The sequence below is a fragment of the Vicugna pacos genome, chromosome X (genome assembly GCF_048564905.1).
Source record: "Vicugna pacos chromosome X, VicPac4, whole genome shotgun sequence".
Classification (NCBI taxonomy): Eukaryota; Metazoa; Chordata; class Mammalia; order Artiodactyla; family Camelidae; genus Vicugna; species Vicugna pacos.
In genome coordinates, this window is record NC_133023.1 from 110,959,976 (window position 1) to 110,979,231 (window position 19,256).

At 42.7% G+C, this 19,256-nt stretch overlaps 2 protein-coding genes across 2 annotated transcripts; one reads left to right on the forward strand and one right to left on the reverse strand.

Annotated features, from left to right (window-relative positions):
• Positions 1 to 262: 262 nt before the first annotated feature.
• LOC140691817 (histone H2B type F-M-like) lies at positions 263 to 691 on the reverse strand. The gene has a single exon (XM_072955952.1). It carries the CDS (start codon positions 689 to 691, stop codon positions 263 to 265), a length of 429 nt encoding a protein of 142 aa, XP_072812053.1.
• A 4,227-nt stretch (positions 692 to 4,918) lies between these two features.
• Positions 4,919 to 10,645, forward strand: LOC140691818 (histone H2B type W-T-like). The gene is made up of 4 exons (XM_072955953.1): positions 4,919 to 4,923; positions 8,097 to 8,296; positions 8,684 to 9,134; positions 9,799 to 10,645. Exons 1-4 carry the CDS (start codon positions 4,919 to 4,921, stop codon positions 9,800 to 9,802), a joined length of 660 nt encoding a protein of 219 aa, XP_072812054.1. The 3' UTR covers positions 9,803 to 10,645.
• Positions 10,646 to 19,256: the final 8,611 nt, after the last annotated feature.

The following is a 19,256-nucleotide window of genomic DNA, read 5'->3' on the forward strand; positions in this document are numbered from 1 at the left end:
CGGAAGGGAGGACGTGCAGTATGGTGAAGAAAAATGCACGGATTTCCATGGAACCCATGGCTCTACAGACGTACACTCAAGTGGAGTTGATAAGGTTCATAATGTTTCCCTCAGGGAAGAAACGCTTTAAAGATGGTCAGAGTGTCACTGGTCGACAAACCAGAGTGGCTCGGACTCGTCAGCGCTACAGGTCTTTTCCTGCCTAGTGAGTGGCTCTGAAAAGAGCCTTTGGTTTGTGATGCTCAGGTGGTCCTGAGGCAGCTCATTCGCATAAGATGTACTTGATGAGAGCGTTAGTGCCCTCGGACACGGCAGACTTGCCGAACTTCCCAGGCAGCAGCAGGCACACCGAGCTCTGGATGTCTTCGTAGGTGATGGTGACGCGGTTTTTGGAGCGGGCCAGGCGCGCGGCCTCGCTGGCGATGCGCTCGAAGATGTCCTTAACGAACGAATCCATGACGCTCACGGCCTCCCGCGAGAGGCTCAGGCCTGTGTGCACCCGCTTCAGCACCCTGCGGAAGTAAGTGGCGAAACTGGCGAAGCTGTCTGCTGGGCGGCGGCGGCGGCGTTGGCGGCGCACGGGTGTCTCCTGCTTCGGCGTCTTCTGCTCTGGGCTCTTGGACTCGGCTTCTTTGCGCTCCTCGGTGTCCACGATCTCCTCCGAAGTGCGGGAAGACCACGGCTCAGCCATGTCGGAGTGTCTCGCCTTCCCCACAGCTCAGAAGGAAAGGCAGAGGCAGCTGCGAGGACCGGCTTATAAAGGCTGCCTTGCCTGACGTCACGGCCAATCTGCAGATCTGATTGGGTAGGATGCGGGGCAGGGAGCCGTGTCGCTAAGGCAGGCCATGTCACGTGTCCTTAGATGCCCCGCGGCTTGGCCGCACATCAACCAGTCCGAGTGGCAATCTGGTGACCTTTAAACTTTCCGTGACCCCCACCAGGTGACCTGTAAACTTTCCATGACCTCCACCAGAAAAGCTTTGCAACCCGCAAGGTCGTGTCGGAAAAGGTCATCCGTTCCCCTCAGCTGCTTTATGCCTGCCAGTTATGCGTGAGAAGTTTGCAAAGAGGTCACCCACCTCTCCTACGCGGAAGAAAACTCACTTTGATCTCTCTGAGAGGGTCTGACCTCCGCAACCCAAGTGCGCGCCGCCTCAGAACGACTGGCCCCCTGGGGGCCGTTTGACTTGCGCCCAGAAGCTGCTCTTTCGCGGCTGAGTGCGCGGCGTGGCTTGAGGAGGAGCCGTCCGACTCGGTGAGCGGAGGGCGCCTCAAAATCGTAGACACGACTGAGCAGCTCTAACCTGCAATTCTTATCAAAACCTTCAGTGAATCAGAAGAAAGAGAATGGCAAAACCGCATTCTCCACAGACGGTACCCTACAAAAGTGGGATAGCTGCACAGAAATATTAAAAATATTTAACATTCACCAAATTTTAAATCGTTTTTTAAACATTCCTTAGGTTCACCCCAAATACCACACACACTTGCATTGATAAAGAAACCTAAGAGCTGTTAGTTCAAAAGCATGATTTCCCTAATTCGCTAAAAAATCAACTTAGGTGGAAGATTGGAATCGATAAATGGAAATAGATTAAAATCAAAAGCGTATTTCTATCAAGGATACCTGACAATAGAGACAAAAGCATTTTAAAAATGTGTTTCCATACCAACAAATCGCCGAAATTGAGACAGAAAAGGGCTTAAGAGGAATGGCCAAAAACGGGGTCATCAACGTGGTCTCACCTGAAGTGGTCAGGATTCCAAATGTATTCCCATTTGGCATTTATGGGAATTTTACTTCTCATAAAATGGTTCCAAGATGAAGGGGGAAAAGCTCATTTTTATTACCGGAGAACATTGCGTGATGATGAAACCAGTCAAACCTTGGTATTCTTGATTTTTGAAGAGTCCCATTTACCAGTGTGAATACAAAAGTCCCACCTGATGTATTACTATTTAAAGCTTTCCCTTTGTAGGATGCAATTTACAAGAGACATATAGCATATAATCTCTGAAATCGTATCGTTAACTTAACCATGATTAAATCAAGGTAGCACACAAACAAAGAACAGGGAAGGAGTTCCTACAGTGTACTCCACCGTCTCCAAGGCTGAAACTCCCAGGAATGCTCTCATTGGTTCATCCTTGGTCACTTTCCCACACTTTGGGCCAAAGTTGTGGCTTAGAAGCTACCAGTCCACCACTGGTTGAATCAGTGCAGAATAGGACCTGAGCTGTTCTCACTGGGTATTTGCATCATCCAAGTGATGCATAACTGCAGTGTTTAGCTGTGTCTTGTTTACTTGATTATTCAGAGGAACTGTAATCATTACTGTAAACTTTTGTATACAGCCATTGCTTTACATTTGCCTTTATTTGCTACTTTATTCTATTACCATTCCTATCTGCATCTCATATTATCTGTTGTGACCTTTTTCCATCTTCCTAAGTTACATTCTTTAGAAGTTCCTTTAACATGGTGTCAGCTGGTGTAAACACAGTAAGATATCATTTTTCTCAAAACTCTTTATTTCTGAGTTAAGATCTTGAGGGAAACCAGCCTTGATACGGGGCTAATTTTGCGGGAGTGTTGATCAGAATTAACATCTGAGGATGGGATGAGCCATATAGTTATACTTTCTCCTTGATCAGACATTGGATGTGACCATCTTGGGAAGTCCCTGACCTTGGGCACATTAGCTCTCCAAAGCTGAGGAAATACCCGAAAGGGCCAATGGCTGAGGACTGGCAACTGACTGTACTCTCAGCAGCCAGTGGAGCAATTCTTCCCTTGAATGTGGTTTGGGCAGTCCATCTTCGTGTGTAGCACAGCTTCATTATTAAATGATACTTTGGCTAGATACGCCACACTAGGATGACAGGTACTTTGCCTCAGCACTTGCTTTGGGCTTGAATTTATTAAGAAAAAGAGGCCTGCTGTCCCACTATTTGGTATTCTTTTTTTAGCCATCGTGTCTTTTTGTCAGCTATTTTGATCTCTAGGGTTACCTTTGCTGTTTACTCTGATGTGTCAGGTCTGCTTCCTGAATGGAGGAACTTACGGCTTTCCCCAGTTCTGGGAAATCATCAATCATTTTTCTTTCATATTATTTCCCCCCTAGTTACCCAATTTTATGCTCCTGGAATGCCTATGCGATACTTAATACCTACTTATTTCATTCTTAAGTCTCTTTGCACCACTTTAATCCTTTTTTTCCTTTTACTTTCTGTGAAGAATTCTGTATTATTTCTATTATTTTTTCTGTCTTCTACTTCACCATCTTCTATCCAGCTATATCTCATTGGTTCTGTAAAATTTCTTTAATCTTTTTTTCTAGTGGTTATGATTTTTAGTTTAGAAAATTCATCTAACACTTTGTTGATAATTAGCTATTTCTACCTCATATTTTATATATCTCATCATTTATATATACATGCTAAATATACTTCTTAAGATTAGCATTTGGTACTAATTCTTCATTTCCATCTGGGTGTATTGTTTGCTTTTGCTGAGAGTGGCTTTTTTTTTTTTTTGGATGATGTGTCTGTATATAGGAACTTAATCCGTAAGAATCTTGAAAAAGCCTCAATTAAGGTTAAAGCCCTCCAGAATGGATTAGATTTGCGTTTTCCTTATGTGTGGGTTGTGACTAGATATTATTTGGGCCATGCTGATAGTGTTGATTTGAACCCCAGAGTTACATGAGGGAACTCTTGCGATTGCAAATTCTCAAGGAGAAACTTCTCTCATCCTTGCCGGAGCTAAGACTTGGAATAGAATTTTTCGTGGCATCTCTTTTTCCCAATAGAAAAGGTTCAGCTTTCACCAAGGGGGTAGTCATTCAATCATCTGCAATTATACCAAAGTCTGTTAGTTTCTGCCGCTGAATGCATAGCTGGGCATTTAATGTTATGGGTTTTATCTTGTCAGAGCCCTGCGGTTAGAGTTTTGTTTTGTTTTGTTTTGTTTTTAAACTGACCATTCAAATAGCCTGAGTTAAAATATGGAGACTAAGTCAAGGAAAATCATTTTAATGCTATTAATTTGTATTATTCTCTGACTTGGTGAAACTGACAGGAGATATGTCCACTGACAGATCTGGATTCGTATTTTTATGATCATGATTAAATGCATACAACTAATCAAAGAAAGAAAGAAACAGCAGGTAATGTATGATACCAGCTTCTCCCTCAGTCTCAAAGACTGAGTATCCAGTAAGACTCGTCACTTCAGTTTGAGTCACCTGATTGATCATCCACTGGGCCAAAGGCTGTGACTCAGTGGCTGCATATCCATGATGGGTAAATTCAGAGCTAAATGAGGGTTGAGCTACTTTGATTAGATGCTTCATCAGCCTCACGAAGCCATTGTTGATATCGTGAATGTTTACGTTTTCAAACAGAATAGATTACAAACATGGAAGGGGTAGATTCAGATTAATCTGAACGACTCAGAGTAGCAACTCCAGTTCCTTGGGAGCCTGGAATGGGTATTTTTTCCTTGAACTTTTAAATATTTTAAATTTCTGTACCATAGTTAGGTTTTCTCTTACGTTTTCCAATAAATTCTATAACAAAGGTAATGTTGAGTAGATTTGACTGTGATATGTTTGCTATATTAATACTGTTTTCCAGGGCTGTTGCTTATAATTTGTAATTGAGGTAGTAAGCTTGTTTCTCCCAATTAGTTTTTTTTATCGAGACATAATTGACACATAACATTATATTAGTTTCAAGTGTACAACATAATAATTCAATATATGTATATATAGTTTGAAATGATTACCCCTATAATTCTAGTTTCCATCCACCACCAGACAGAGATACAAATTTTTTTTTCCTCTCATGAGAACTTTTAAGAACTGCTTTCTTAGCAACACTCAGATATACAATACAGTATTTAACTATAGCCACTATGTCGTATGTTAGATCCCTGGGACTTCTTTATTTTAAAATTGGAAGTTTGAACCTTGCTTCAATTAGTCTTTACTGTTAACCATACCGTTAGAGAATAATTGCGCATCAGGTCCCCTTTACCTTCAATCACCCTCTGAGTAAATGATCAAATGTACCCACTTCACCTTCCAGTCTTCACATCAAAACTCATTTTCCTCTCTCTCTCCTAGATTTCATATCAGTCATTCACCCCTGCACTCCCAGTCTTCGCTGTCTGTATGGTACACTTTAAATGTTGTTTCACTAATACTTTAATTCGATTTCTGAAATTTTAGGTGCAAAACACACAAAAAAACTATAAAAATGTCCTAAAGGACTCATTTTCTTAAAAATAAGTTCTCACATAAAACAATATGCAGGAGACTCGTAGGCAAGATCCAGGTTGCCAAAACGTGTACGTCATATGGACAAACACTGGGATTTTGAAATAGCAGTAATGAACATGATGGAAATGAAAGGACTTGTGAAATGCTGTGCATTCAAATTGGTTCACAGTTCCATCTTTGAAAATGAGCATGATTTCCAAAGAGCCTTTGGCTCTCAAAGTTTTGTTCCCTATCTGTATGGCAATCTTGGAGGACTATTCAGAGGGAATTACTTGTAGTTGATTTCACGATCATTTTTCCTAGTCTCCTTGGGAAGAAGATCTTTTTTTTTTTCAAATTCTTTACTGACATTTTTCTAATATTTCAGAATAATTTTAGCTAATGACCCTCATGAGGAGAGTGAATTTATCCTAAATCCTTACTCTAATGATCCCAAGGAGAACTCTGGAAGTACAGTAGCTCATCAGAGATCTTCCACATTGGACAGAACAAGAAACAAACAGGTTTGTACACAGTCCTGGATCAGGAATTGCTTTCCTTCATGCCTGCACTACTTAGTAAAGCAATTTGAGTACCCTGCCCTGCCCACACCCTTTCTCTTGAGTTAGTGCAGTCCTGCCAAAGATAAATAGATTTGCCTCTCTTAGCGTTTCCTATCCCTCTTCTGATGGGCTCAAGGAAAGTTTTGATTTTGCAGATTATCCAGACTGTGTCTCTATGTTTGGCTCAAAGTGATATTCTTCACAGGGGAAATTACAAGTTAATTTAAAAGTACAAAGACCATTCTTTAAAATATTGAACTAATAAGGGGTTTAAAGAAAATCATCAACAATTTCTAAGAGTTGAAATCACAGAGTTATCTTCCCTCTTCACAGAGGTAGGAAGCTAGAAATGAGAAAAAAAGTTTTTAATAAATTAAACAATGAATAGTCTGAGTACAAAGAGGATGAATGAGGTCATCTTTTTTCTCTTAATTGGAAATATGGAATAATCCATATTCCAAATTGGAATAATCAGTATGATGGAAGAGGCAGCATATGTGCCGATCCACAGTTCAGATTTCACATTACATGTAAGTTGAAGTGTACCCTCCTGAAGTTCTTATATTGAAGTCCTAACCCCCAGTACCTCAGATATAATCTTGTTTGGAGATAAGATCATTAATGTGGAAATCAAAATAAATCTGATATTGAGATCAGTTTCTGGTAGAGTTTGTTTTAACATTTACTCATTTGATGCATTCCCCTTTCTGTCCATCTGTATGTCTGTGTCTCTATGTCCAGGGACTCGGGGGTGGGAGGGAATGTCTACAATGGTCAGAAAACTCATGCCACTAGAGTGAAAACTCTGCCCTGGATTATAGGGATTCACTGCATGCCTGCGGTCACCCATATAGCAGAGAATAAAGTGGGAAAGTATTCCATGGATTAACACTGTGGTGCAAGGATACCAGGACTTTGTGCTACGGATATATCATGTGTGTAGCACCCAGCAGCATCTCGAGAAGCATGCGTTGTATGATGCCTTTCATTGACTTCACAAAGGCTGCTTGTTCCTGGACGCTTCTCCAACGGAAAAGTCCTGTCTGTTTTCCCCTCTTTTTGACTCTGGTAGACCTGTAATGTCTTTGATCAATGGAGTATGGGAGAAGTGACGTTACGTCCATTACAGAACTAATCCTTAAGAGGACACATAACTTCTGCCTTGCTGCTTGAGAGTTCTGAGCCGACAAGTAAAAAGTCTGCCTATCCTGCTGGACACACCCATGGAGAGGTACCTCCAGGGCACCAGTATGAGGGTCAGTTGTCTCTTAGGTTGCAGAGTAGTTTAATGGGTCACTTGCCCTTCTAATTTGGTCAATAAGTGGAAAAGAAAATGAGAAAATTTTCCATTTAAAACATGAAAAATAACTTGACAAAAGTATTCATATATAGTAATTAAAGCTCTCAGCTATGCGTGAAAAGTGACAGACATCAGTAGTCCACTGAGACCTTTAATAAATGTAGTTACTGGAATGACTGCACCGTTAATGAAAAGCAGGACTTTTCTTAGTGAAAATGGCAGATGCCCCCTACCCCCAAAGAATTCCACTCCAGGTCCTTGATTTTGGGTGAGGGAAAACAATCTGCTTAAGAATTTGTAATCACAACAGCGTCCTCCAAAAACGTTAGGGTTCATATTATCATCGTCATCACAGTCCAAATAATTGCCTGTTGCAAACTTTCTTCCATGGCTTTGTCTTCATATAATAGTTACTAGTAATAAAAAACAGAACCTTTCCTTTCATGACGGGAACTACCTTATTAGAGGTAGAATTAACCGTTCATTTCTTGAAGGTCCCGCAGGACACTTGGGAGCATGAGCATTAGGATCATAGCTCATTGAAGACTTCTAGTTCTTCAGTTATTCCTAAGTCCTCTTTGGTTCAATATCTGTAATTTATTTCTCTATAAAGACGTTAAAGATATGTTTTGCTTGAATTCTTACTGATTTTTGAAAGGAATATATTTTTAATTTTTTAAAAAGTTCCCTTTAATTGACTATTTTCCTCTCACTCTAAAGGTTTCTAAGGAATTACAAACAATAGGTCCTTTCAACTGAGAGCGCATAGTTTTTTCAACAAATCAACTATGTGTGGTATTTGGGGGGAACGTAGGGAATGTTTAAAAAACGATTAAAAATTTGGCAAATACTAAATATTTTTAATATTTCTGTACAGGTATCCCACTTTTGTAGGGTTCCGTCTGTGGAGAATGCGGTTTTGCCATTCTCTTTCTTCTGATTCACTGAAGGTTTTGATAAGAATTGCAGGTTAGAGCTGCTCAGTCGTGTCTACGATTTTGAGGCGCCCTCCGCTCACCGAGTCGGACGGCTCCTCCTCAAGCCACGCCGCGCACTCAGCCGCGAAAGAGCAGCTTCTGGGCGCAAGTCAAACGGCCCCCAGGGGGCCAGTCGTTCTGAGGCGGCACGCGCTTGGGTTGCGGAGGTCAGACCCTCTCAGAGAGATCAAAGTGAGTTTTCTTCCGCGTAGGAGAGGTGGGTGACCTCTTTGCAAACTTCTCACGCATAACTGGCAGGCATAAAGCAGCTGAGGGGAACGGATGACCTTTTCCGACACGACCTTGCGGGTTGCAAAGCTTTTCTGGTGGAGGTCATGGAAAGTTTACAGGTCACCTGGTGGGGGTCACGGAAAGTTTAAAGGTCACCAGATTGCCACTCGGACTGGTTGATGTGCGGCCAAGCCGCGGGGCATCTAAGGACACGTGACATGGCCTGCCTTAGCGACACGGCTCCCTGCCCCGCATCCTACCCAATCAGATCTGCAGATTGGCCGTGACGTCAGGCAAGGCAGCCTTTATAAGCCGGTCCTCGCAGTTGCCTTTGCCTTTCCTTCTGAGCTGTGGGGAAGGCGAGCGACTCCAACATAGCTGAGCCGTGGTCTTCCCGCACTTCGGAGGAGATCGTGGACACTGAGGAGCGCAAAGAAGCCGAGTCCAAGAGCCCAGAGCAGAAGATGCCGAAGCAGAAGACGCCGAAGCAGGAGACACCCGTGCGCCGCCAACACCGCCGCCGCCGCCCAGCAGACAGCTTCGCCAGTTTCGCCTCTTACTTCGGCAGGGTGCTGAAGCGGGTGCACACAGGCCTGAGCCTCTCGCAGGAGGCCGTGAGCGTCATGGATTCGTTCGTTAAGGACATCTTCGAGCGCATCGCCAGCGAGGCCGCGCGCCTGGCCCGCTCCCAAAACCGCGTCACCATCACCTACGAAGACATCCAGACCTCGGTGTGCCTGCTGCTGCCCGGGGAGATTGGCGAGTGCGCCATGTCCGAGGGCACCAAGGCTGTCATCAGGTACACCATGTGCGAATAAGCTGCCTCAGGACCACCTGAGCATCACAAGCCAAAGGCTCTTTTCAGAGCCACTCACTTGGCACGAAAAGACCAGTAGCACTGAAGAGTCCCATCCACTCTGGTTTGTCAACCTGTGCCACCCTGTCCATCTTTAAAGCGTTTCTTCCCTGAGGGAAACATTATGAACCTTATCAACTCCACTTGAGTGTACGTCTGTAGAGCCATGGGTTCCATGGAAACCCGTGCAACTTTCTTCACCATACTGCACGTCCTCCCTTCCGAAATGGTCGTTTCTATTAGTTATATCTCTAGGTCAGCCTTTTTAGGGATCTTTACTGCCAAAGTTATCTCCCTAACAACTTAATTTGCCTTTTTATGTTGTCATTCTTCCCCGTGGATGTAGCAGTATCATCCGGGATTTTTAATGTGTGAAATAGGGACAGACAAATTACAGTAGCAGATACAAAAATCAAACTTGCCCTTTCACACTCCTTCAACATATTTCAAATCTCAATGCCATTCAATACATAAAATAATAGGACCCAAACATACCGTAAAAAGAGATAAAGCAAATTTTCTAGACTCACTGGGTGACTCAAGAGCCATACCTTTGGAAATTTCTCTTCTACCTAATTTATAATGATCTGATTCTATTTTTCTGCAGCTAACTTTTCACTTTTGAAGCAAAAGTCTTGATTGAACTGCAATTTTGCACGGATGCTGGGAGTATCTGATGAGACCAGCTGCAACTGCAGTCTCCACTAGCAGCAGCCAGTGAGGGACTCGCACCCCTTGGGGGCACAGCAATTGGCCCAAAGTATGGTGAGGAGACCAGGACCGAATGTTTAAGAGGCTTCCTGTGATACTCAGCCTGCAAATTTAGGGGGAAGGTGGTGTGATACTGTGCCTGGAGTTTTTCCTTCAACTAATTGCTTTTAACCATGGTGATTTAAGTATAGGCCTCCTGATCTGGTAGTGAGACGTGTCTACGTCCTGGCATCAAAATAAGAGGGGGATGTTGGGCATCAAGAGAACGAGATGCCTCCTTCCTCGACCTCACGTGATTTCAGTGTTAATGCCTATGATGGTATTAATTTAATTTAATATCCATTATTTTTATTCTTGGTGCATTGTCTTCTTTTTCTTTCATTTCTCTGTAGGTATGTTGCTGAATTTCGAAGTACTCAGTGATTTTCCAATTCCTTTCCTTTTAATTTAATTTCTAGCTTCCTACATTGGTAGAGGGAGCCCCCACTGTGGGATTTCAATCCTTTGAAATTTACTGTGATTTACATTAGAACTCAGGTTTTCATCATATATTAAAGGGCTCATTTTGCAGCTTGTAATTGCACAAGAAGGAAATGCTGAACAGCACAGGGAAATATTGCCATTATTTTGTAGAAATTTTAAACAGAATGTCATCTATAAAACTGTTGAATCTCTATGTTGTGCATCCAAAACTAATATATAATATTCTCACAACTATACTTTAATAAATGAATTAAAATACTTTTCAGTACCCGTTGATTTGGATGAAGGAAACTGTATAGAACGTGAGTCTGAGGCAAACCATGAGATAAAAGCAAGAGAAACTACTGAAATCCAACTTTTCCTTGAACTCAGGTTTAGTGCTTTCTGTAGGTCAGCATTTATAGAGTTCTGTAAGGTTGAAATTAGCTTTGTATCATTTTCATTTCCCATTTTCTTCTCCTCCCACGAGTGCACTATGGACAATTTCAGAAGTGTTTTGTGTGTGATATGCAATAGATAGATGAAGTGAAGGAGCAGATACAGCCATCAACTACCCCTGTTACCTTTTTCAAAGTTTCCCAGTTTAAGCATACATTGAACTATACAAATGGGGACTGGTGTTTAGTACAGAAATTGCTAAACGGAAGTTTTCAGACACATTTCACTTTTCTAAGTCCCGGGTTTTTGAAATTACTTTTCAAGTCCTTTCAGAGGTAGCCAATCGATTCTTCCCAGGCAGACAAACTTTTGATATTTTAAAACACACATTTTCATGACTGGCAATTTTATATCGATTGAAGAGTGTCCAGTGAGAGCAGCTCAAGCTCCTGGCTCCGCTGTTCCACACAATGGGGGACTGGCAGCCTGTGAGCCACAGTCATTGGCTCAAAGTGTGGTCCAGTGAGCAGAGCTGAACACATCATAGCCTTTCTATAAAAATCAGCCTAGAGATTAAGGTGGAAGGAACTGTGGTAATTTGCCTGTTCTTTTTGGTTTCTTACTTGGATTGAATCCTGGGGATTGAAGGACATGAATCCAGGCAGATCCTGTGTTCAGCGTTGGCATCAATTTAGAGCAGGATTAGGAGCAACATCAGAAGAAATATGTCCCCTTTGCCCTCCAGTGGTTTGAATGTTCATATTCATGTTGAGATGCATATGTTTTCTTTTCCATTGTTTGTTCTTCATGGCCCGTGAAGATTACTTTTCGATTTTTATTGGTATCGTTTTTCTATAAATGTATTGCTGAATTTCAAAGAAGTTGCCGGTTTTCTATTACTTTTGTTTTTAAACAGATTCCTAGCTTCCAACATCTGTGGAGAGAGAACACACTGTGGCATTTCAGTCCTCTGCAATGTACCACAGTTTGCCCTAAAGCCCAGTATTTCATCATGACAGTTAAGTGTTTATTTGGGCATTTAAAATAAGATGTAGGTATAACCCTTTTGACTAGGATGTAGAAATTTATAAAGGATATTTCTCTCTCAGCCAGATACAGAAACAATAGCTATATGAACTAGGAAATTCAAAACATTTCTTGGGCCCATTCTTCAGAGAGACCAAATACAAAGTTTTCTACCTGGAGAGAGCTGAAGCATAAAATAGGGTGCAGGACAGGACACTAGAGAGATTTCACAAAATATTGCAAGCATGAAGGAGGCCAATATTACATCCAGACCTCTTCTTGAGTTCAAAAATAGGGGGATTAAGGTAAATAAGCCCCCTCAGGTGGTTCATTACTTATATTATTCTGGAGTGCTAAAAATTAATATAGAAGGATTTGAGAAAAGGAGCTTGCTGCACAAGTTGTCATTACAATCTACTGCAAAATTTAGTGCTTACATTTTTGCGTAGAAACTGTAAATTGTTGTCAACACAGGAGAAAATTTCTGAAGTCAAAACACCTCACAGAACCAAATGCATTTTAACATAAAGAAATGTAGACTAGTTAGGGAAGAGCTGACTTCACAAAATCACCTAATTTATATCATGCTAATGGCTGCAGCTTTAAAATCCAAGTGTTTTTCAATATGATGCAGAGATATATCACCAAAGTTATTTTTGCATGCTGGTCCCTTAGTTATGGTACCAGGTAAAAATAATTCTAAGAAATCGAACACACTGACACCTTGTTATCTTGCTTGGGGGGACAGATGCGTTTGTAAACTCGGAAATGAAATAAGAGCATTAGTGAAACGCGGTATAAATGCTGCATAATGGGTCTGGAGAGTGAAGACTGAAGGTGCAAGGTTGAGTGGCACCTATCAAATCGAGAAAGTAAAGGAAAAATGGAATTTTGTGTATGTGTGTGAAGATGGGGATGGGGAACGCGGGATCGTGATTATTCCCTTCAGTGGGTGAATCGGAAAGCAGGGCACCCAGAGCACAGTCGCGATCTAACGCTGTTGTTTATGCAAAGGTGAACTTGAGCGAAAGGAATCGCAGCTTAATCAACAAATTATAAAGATCAACGCATGGATTACAGTATTGATAGGACCGATATATGCCATTCGAACTCTTTTCTCCATTACCCACATTATGGAATTCGCTTATGGCTTGGATCCGATCACAGCAAACGAATAACTAAATCAAAAAGTTCAAGGAGAAAATTCTGTCACAGACGCGAATGTACCCGGAAGAAACTTAACTTTCTAACGGAAGGTACTACGCAGACTTGTTCAGGACGCCTCCTGCAACTCTTTCCCAGGCTTTACTCTTCTGCTATTGAAACCGCAAACCTTCGTGATATGAGGCTCGGCTGATGCGAGGTCCAATCAGAGAAGCTCAAACACCACTCGGCTCGGAGTCAGCCAATGAGAGACCGGCACCGGAGAGCCACAGCCATTGGTCCGATGTGCAAGCCGCTTTCCTGGGCTGAACAAGCAAGTGCCTTGCTGGGATACTCAGCCTTGAGCGGGTATCAGGTACGATTATTTGGCTGCTCTTTGTTTCTTTGCTTGATTGACTGTATGATTCTCATGGGAATCACTTAAGACTGTTCTCTTTGCTGCCTACAAAATATACACTTTGCTGATGTGCAAAATGCCAGAGCTTGGCTTTTTCGAACAAAATGAAACTAAGGTCTCCTGCATCCGGAGGCTGGAGGTCCAAATCAAGGTGTCAGCTTGTTTGTTGCCTTCAGCCTCATGTGAAGAAAGCACCTGTTCCAGGCCTCTCTCCTTGGCTTGTAGAGATGGCAGAGACCTCCCTGTACCGGTTCCCATTTTCCCGCCTCCGTGCGAGTCTCGGTGTCCCCATTGCCCCTCTATATATGGGCACAAGTCATTTTGCATTAGGGCCCATGTAATGCGTATATGTTCCCTTGATTCCGCCAATAAAGATCCTATCTCCATAGCAGATCGTGTATGAGGTAGTAAGGTTTAGGACTTCAGCGTGTGAGTTTTAGGGGAAAAGAATGCAACCCGCAGGAGATACGAATTTTGAGTGAGCAGATCTCCTGATTCTTCCAGTAGAAGAGGACACTGATTCCTCTCACACTTAAATGCTGGTGTCATGTTTACCAGGAGGAGTAGTTCCAGGTTTAAAGTCTTGCAACACATACAAGCATCGACTATGGACGGGAAGTCTTACTTGAAGAGATTTTCGGATTCATCAAAGCCTCCAATTCCCTGAGCAATCCAGAAAGCTTTGAGTTTTTTAAATCGTGTACCATGTTTTAGCTATTGCTGCCTGGTAAACCACCTCAAAACGTAGTGGATTAAAGCAGCATGTATTACTTATCATGTATCTCTGTGCCATCTGAATGCTCCTCCTGATCTTCACGGTGTTTGTGTGACTTTTCACGTAGCCTTCCTCTCTTTCTTCATGGCCCCTGGTACGGTTCATATCACACCACTTCAAAATAAACAGTTTACAGGCCTCTTCTCTGTGTGTCAATACCGATGTTGGATCATAAGCCATGCTTTTGCATACTCACAAAGAAAAAAGGGAGAGGACACTGGTGACCACTCATGGGAAAATAAGGTGACCCTTCTCATGCAATTTACCTCAGTTACTTGAACCGTGAATAATTTTATTCATTTTTAACAAAATTCCTGAGTTTCCATCTTTGTGAAGAGACAAGATACTCTTTCATTGTTCCCTATGAATGCACTATTTTTGCTGCAAATGCCAATATTTATTCAGTTTTATTTCCTCTTCCTTTTATAGTTTTTAAAGCAGGTGTAAATGTCCCTATTGATCAGGCTGGAGAGCCCTGAAAAGGATGTGACTCTCAGCCAAACAATGAGACAAAATATGGACAAACTACAGAAATCAAACCTTTTCTTCAGGACCTGAGAGGAGGGACAGCACCATCTAGGAGAGACGAAAGACAAAGCCTATTTAAACATTTCCAGAACCCAGAGGCTCAGGAAAAAAGAGAGAACAAGCAAGGAAGGATATGACAGAGAAATGAAATACTCTGATTGCTGTGCCTCTGGAGGTGGGAGGCAAATTGCCTGATTGAGGAGGCCTGGAAATCTCTTCCTGTTTCCCCAACCAATGTAGGAGAACTCTGATGGGCCATTACCCCTGAAGAACTGTCTTTGGGATCCTTCGACTAAGAGTTTGGAAGAAATGAACCTTTGAATGGAATAGTAATTATTTTTATTCTTGAAGGTCAGAAACATCTCATGAAAATATTTGGCAAAAGGAATTTGATTCCCAAAGAGACTAGGAAAAACTACCACCCAATCACCTGCAAGTAACTCAGTTTGTGTGGTGACTTGGGAACTAAAGTTTGGATGAGAAGAGCTCTTGGTAAAGCTCTGGGCGTTTTCAAAGACAGCATTATGGGCCAGTTTGAAAACACAGCACTTTGAGTAAGTCGTTTATTTTCTATCATACTCAGTGTTGCAACTTCAAATTGACAGTGTTTGCACGTGTGACATAGAAAGTCTTTCTCAAACTCGTTCCTGCTAACTAGTCTCATACACACTGACTTCTGTGAGAAGTCATTTCAGGAAACTTACAACGCTAAGATATCTTTAATTGTGCTTGGAGGTTGTGCATCTGTAAATTCAGAAATCAAACAGGAGCAGTATTAAACAATGTTCAAGATGCACCGTGACTGGGTTGTGAAGACTGGGAGCTCAAGGGCGACTGACGCCCTGGGAATCTAAGGAAGACAGGAACGACGGGGTCTGATGTTGAAGAGGGTGAGGCCAAATAAGTACATGTGCTTACTCACTTCAGAAAGTGATTAAGGGGAAAGGGCACCTAGTGAGCAGTCATGATCTAACAGTGTGCTTTACTGTAGTGTCAAACTAGGGGAAAGGGCTTATGGCTTAAATAGCAAATGATAATCATCAACTCAGAGAGAATAGAAGCAGTAGGACAAAGGTACCCCATTCAAGCTTCTTCAACATTACTCGTGTCGTGGAAATCATTTGCAGACATAAGCGAGGACCCAAACACAGTACTGAAATCATTAAACCGAACTCTTCAGGAAACAGTAGCTATCCAAGGTGGGGGGAACTGAAGGTACTAGTCTGACTGGGTCAGATTTATCCTTTGGTTTGTTTTTCCCTCAAGAGCACGGTCTCTTGTGTTTGAACATGGAAAGCTTCAGGACTTGCAACTCGGCATCGTGGGGACGCTGGATGCGTCCAACCAGAGCAGCCCAAGCGTCAATCTGGACCGGCTCAGCCAAAGAAAACCCTGCTACCCCTGAGGCACGGCCATTGACTGAAAGTGTCAACAGTTGTCCTGGGCTGAATCAAAAGGAATCTTTATTCTATGTTCAGCCTGGGAGATTGTGGGGTGGGTTAGGGATGGGATACCTTGCCCTTCAAGATTATTAAAACAATTTCCTTGATTTTTAGTGGGATGTACACCAGAGCTTTGACTGGTAGCATTCTTTGATGTTTAAAAACATTTTTATGGGGAGAAAACAAATCCAAATTTCAATTCCATTTGAAGGTATGATTTTAGTGCAATTTCTTCCAGGATATATGAATTTTGCTTAACTACACTGCATTTCATCACGTTCCTAAACTGTTGTATCTGTTAGTTCTTTCCTTAGGTCAACCTTTAAGGGGGTGTTTTTGTTACAGAAACCTGAATCCCATCCAGAGACCAAGCGACACTCGGAGGGTTGGAGAACTCTGGTTTATTATTACGCTGGCGGACCCAGAGGGGTTAACACTCCCAGCTCTGGACCACGTCTGTAGGTTTACACAGGCTTTTATATGGTTTTTGGTTTCGATTAAACTCATGCCATATGCAAATGAGGTGTTAGAAATGGACCAACCAGGAGTGGGCTTTTGGGAACCAAAGGGATTTTAGGGGTAAGTTTCATTTACCTAGAGCAAGCAGTTTTATAGAAGCGCAAACGTGGTAAGGCAATGGCCCTGCCTGGGAGGTCTTGCAGGCCCCTTTGTGGGTTTTGCCCCTTTATTTTCTTTTGCTGGTACCTTTTACACTCTGATTCCCTCACGAGGGTACAGTGGCTTTTTCCACAAGCCCTTCTTTCTCAGATGGTCACACAGTGCAGAAGCACGTATATGAATCCCTCTGCATTCTGTTGGGCCGTGTATTAAGGAGATTTTCAAACGCCTAAAATAATGTCAATCTACTCTCCACTTTTCAGAAAAGTTATTTTTCATTTCATTTTGTAGTCTATGTTAACATGATGTAATGAGTTTTTATTGTATTTTTAAACGATTTTTTAAAAATAATGAATCAACATTTCAGTTGTAATGTTTTGTAGAACAAATATTGGCAGATATAATGCACGTAAAAGATCTTTGGGTCCTAACATATGGTGAAAAAGATAGAACCCGAATATAGGTATGTTCATGTATGACTGAAGTATTATGCTGCACACCAGAAATTGACACAACATTGTAAACTGACTATACTTCACTAAATATATAGACACAGATATATATATAACTATATATACACACACAAAAAAAGATCTTGGGGTCCCTATTAATTTTTAGATGTGTAAAGTTGTCTTGAGGCCAAAAAGGGTTCTAGATTTTTAGTGATTTGTGGTGCCAGTAGAGAAATTGAGAATAGCCTCCTTTTCAGTGGTTTTAAGCTTTTTCAAACTCACTATCTAATATTCAGCAAGACTTGGAAATCATAGTGTCGATAGGAAGCTTTCCCATCATCTTCCTCACTCTAATCAGAATGACAGTAGCATTGCATCAACAAACACGATCTTGAGCTTTCATTTGTGGCCTCTGTGTTCCCAATAACATCTTTGATTTCTGAGCATTTTAGGCAACATGACATATATCAAATATTCACTTAAGCCATCTTAGCAACTTTCGAAATTAACATGATTTTTAATGTTTCGTTTGCTCATATAAGTCACAGTAATAGATTTTCCACTATTAGATCACGCTAGAATTCTGGGAAGGAAATCCCTTCCTCCCGGGTAGGTTTCCTTGGCCATTATTTAGGTCCTTTCCTATGTAGACTCATGAGCACAATCACCAGTATGATAGAGCTCTGATTTATCGTGACGTCTGCTTCCTTGGTCCCTTGCTTCCTTCAACTGTCCCCTAAGCCATACTGTGTCTTGGGAGCGTCACTTTCCCAGAAGCAGCCCAGGCCCAGCACTTAGCTGGGCCCTGCACTGTGGTTTAAGGCAAAACAGGGGCTAGGGGAGTGGGCTTGACCTAATAAGTAACCTTTCTTTCAGCTGTTCCTATCTGAGTCTCCAACGCTCTGTACTCCTCAGATTTGAGGCACAGCTGTGCTGTGAAGGCAGCTGTGCTCAACCCCACTTGCTCCCAACAAGGGAAGTTCTGCATTCCAAGCATTCCTCGACCCCTGTTTCTTGACCACTCCAGGACCAACAACTGGAATGTACTGAGAATGTCCTCCAAAGCTCATTTATAGTTTGTTTATTCCTTACTCCATCCTCATGGAGAGGCTGGCTACTCCTCCCTGGTCGAACTCCACCCTCACTCAGGGGAGCTGCAGATCATGGCCCAGCAGGTGTGTGAGCCTTGCAAAAAGCCCTGATGTGTGAGCCTGCTTGGCCTCTTCATAGGCAAGGGGATCGTACATTCTCTTGTCCAATCCATGCAGACCCTTTGAAGAGTGAAAGGGCCACTGTGAATAATTGTGCTGGGACAACAGCAAAACCAGGGTGTGTGGATACCATTTAAGGGGAAAAGAAGTGGGGAAAGGGTAAGGATATCTCTTGGGGCTTGGGAATTTGCAGGGCGCAAAGGTTAGTGGGAATATGAGAGTGCACCATCCTTTTCATGATTTGTTCTCTTCAGAGTTCTGGTGCCTTTGTTTTCTGGAGACAGTGTCGAGAGGCTGCATGAACAGGGGAAAGAGACACAGCATGGGGATAGTGTCCGTTTGGGTCCTGTAACTGCTGTGAGCTAGTGAGACGAGGCTTTACAGCCCGAGTGATTAAGGACAGGATTTGCAGTCGGATTAGACCTGGGTTCACACTCTAGCCGTGTCTTCTTACGTGCTGTGGTGCTTTGGGTAAGCGACTTGACCTCTCTGAGCCCCAGTTTCCCCCTCTGTAGAATAGGACCTACAAGACTGTTGCGAGGATTCGGTGAGATAATACAGACAGAGGGCCCAAGGAATGGAGGCTATGATTATTCTCAGTGCTGAGATTCATGCTGTCAGGCAACTCGAGGGGTGGGGGTGCAATTTGGTGCCCGACAGCTGTATGGACATGCTCTCCTGGCTGCCTTGGCCCGATCTGTTTGCTTAGGGCTGACAATGAGATAAGGGTGGATGACCTTTCCCTCCGGAGCCTCCCATTAGTGAGGCTGCAGAGATAACGCGGCTCTGAGTTGCGATGGGAAGTTGCTAGGAAGCAGTTGGGAAGTGCCTTGCTCCCTTGCTGGCTTTGGGCATTGCTGACTCAGGGCTTTGTGGGCCA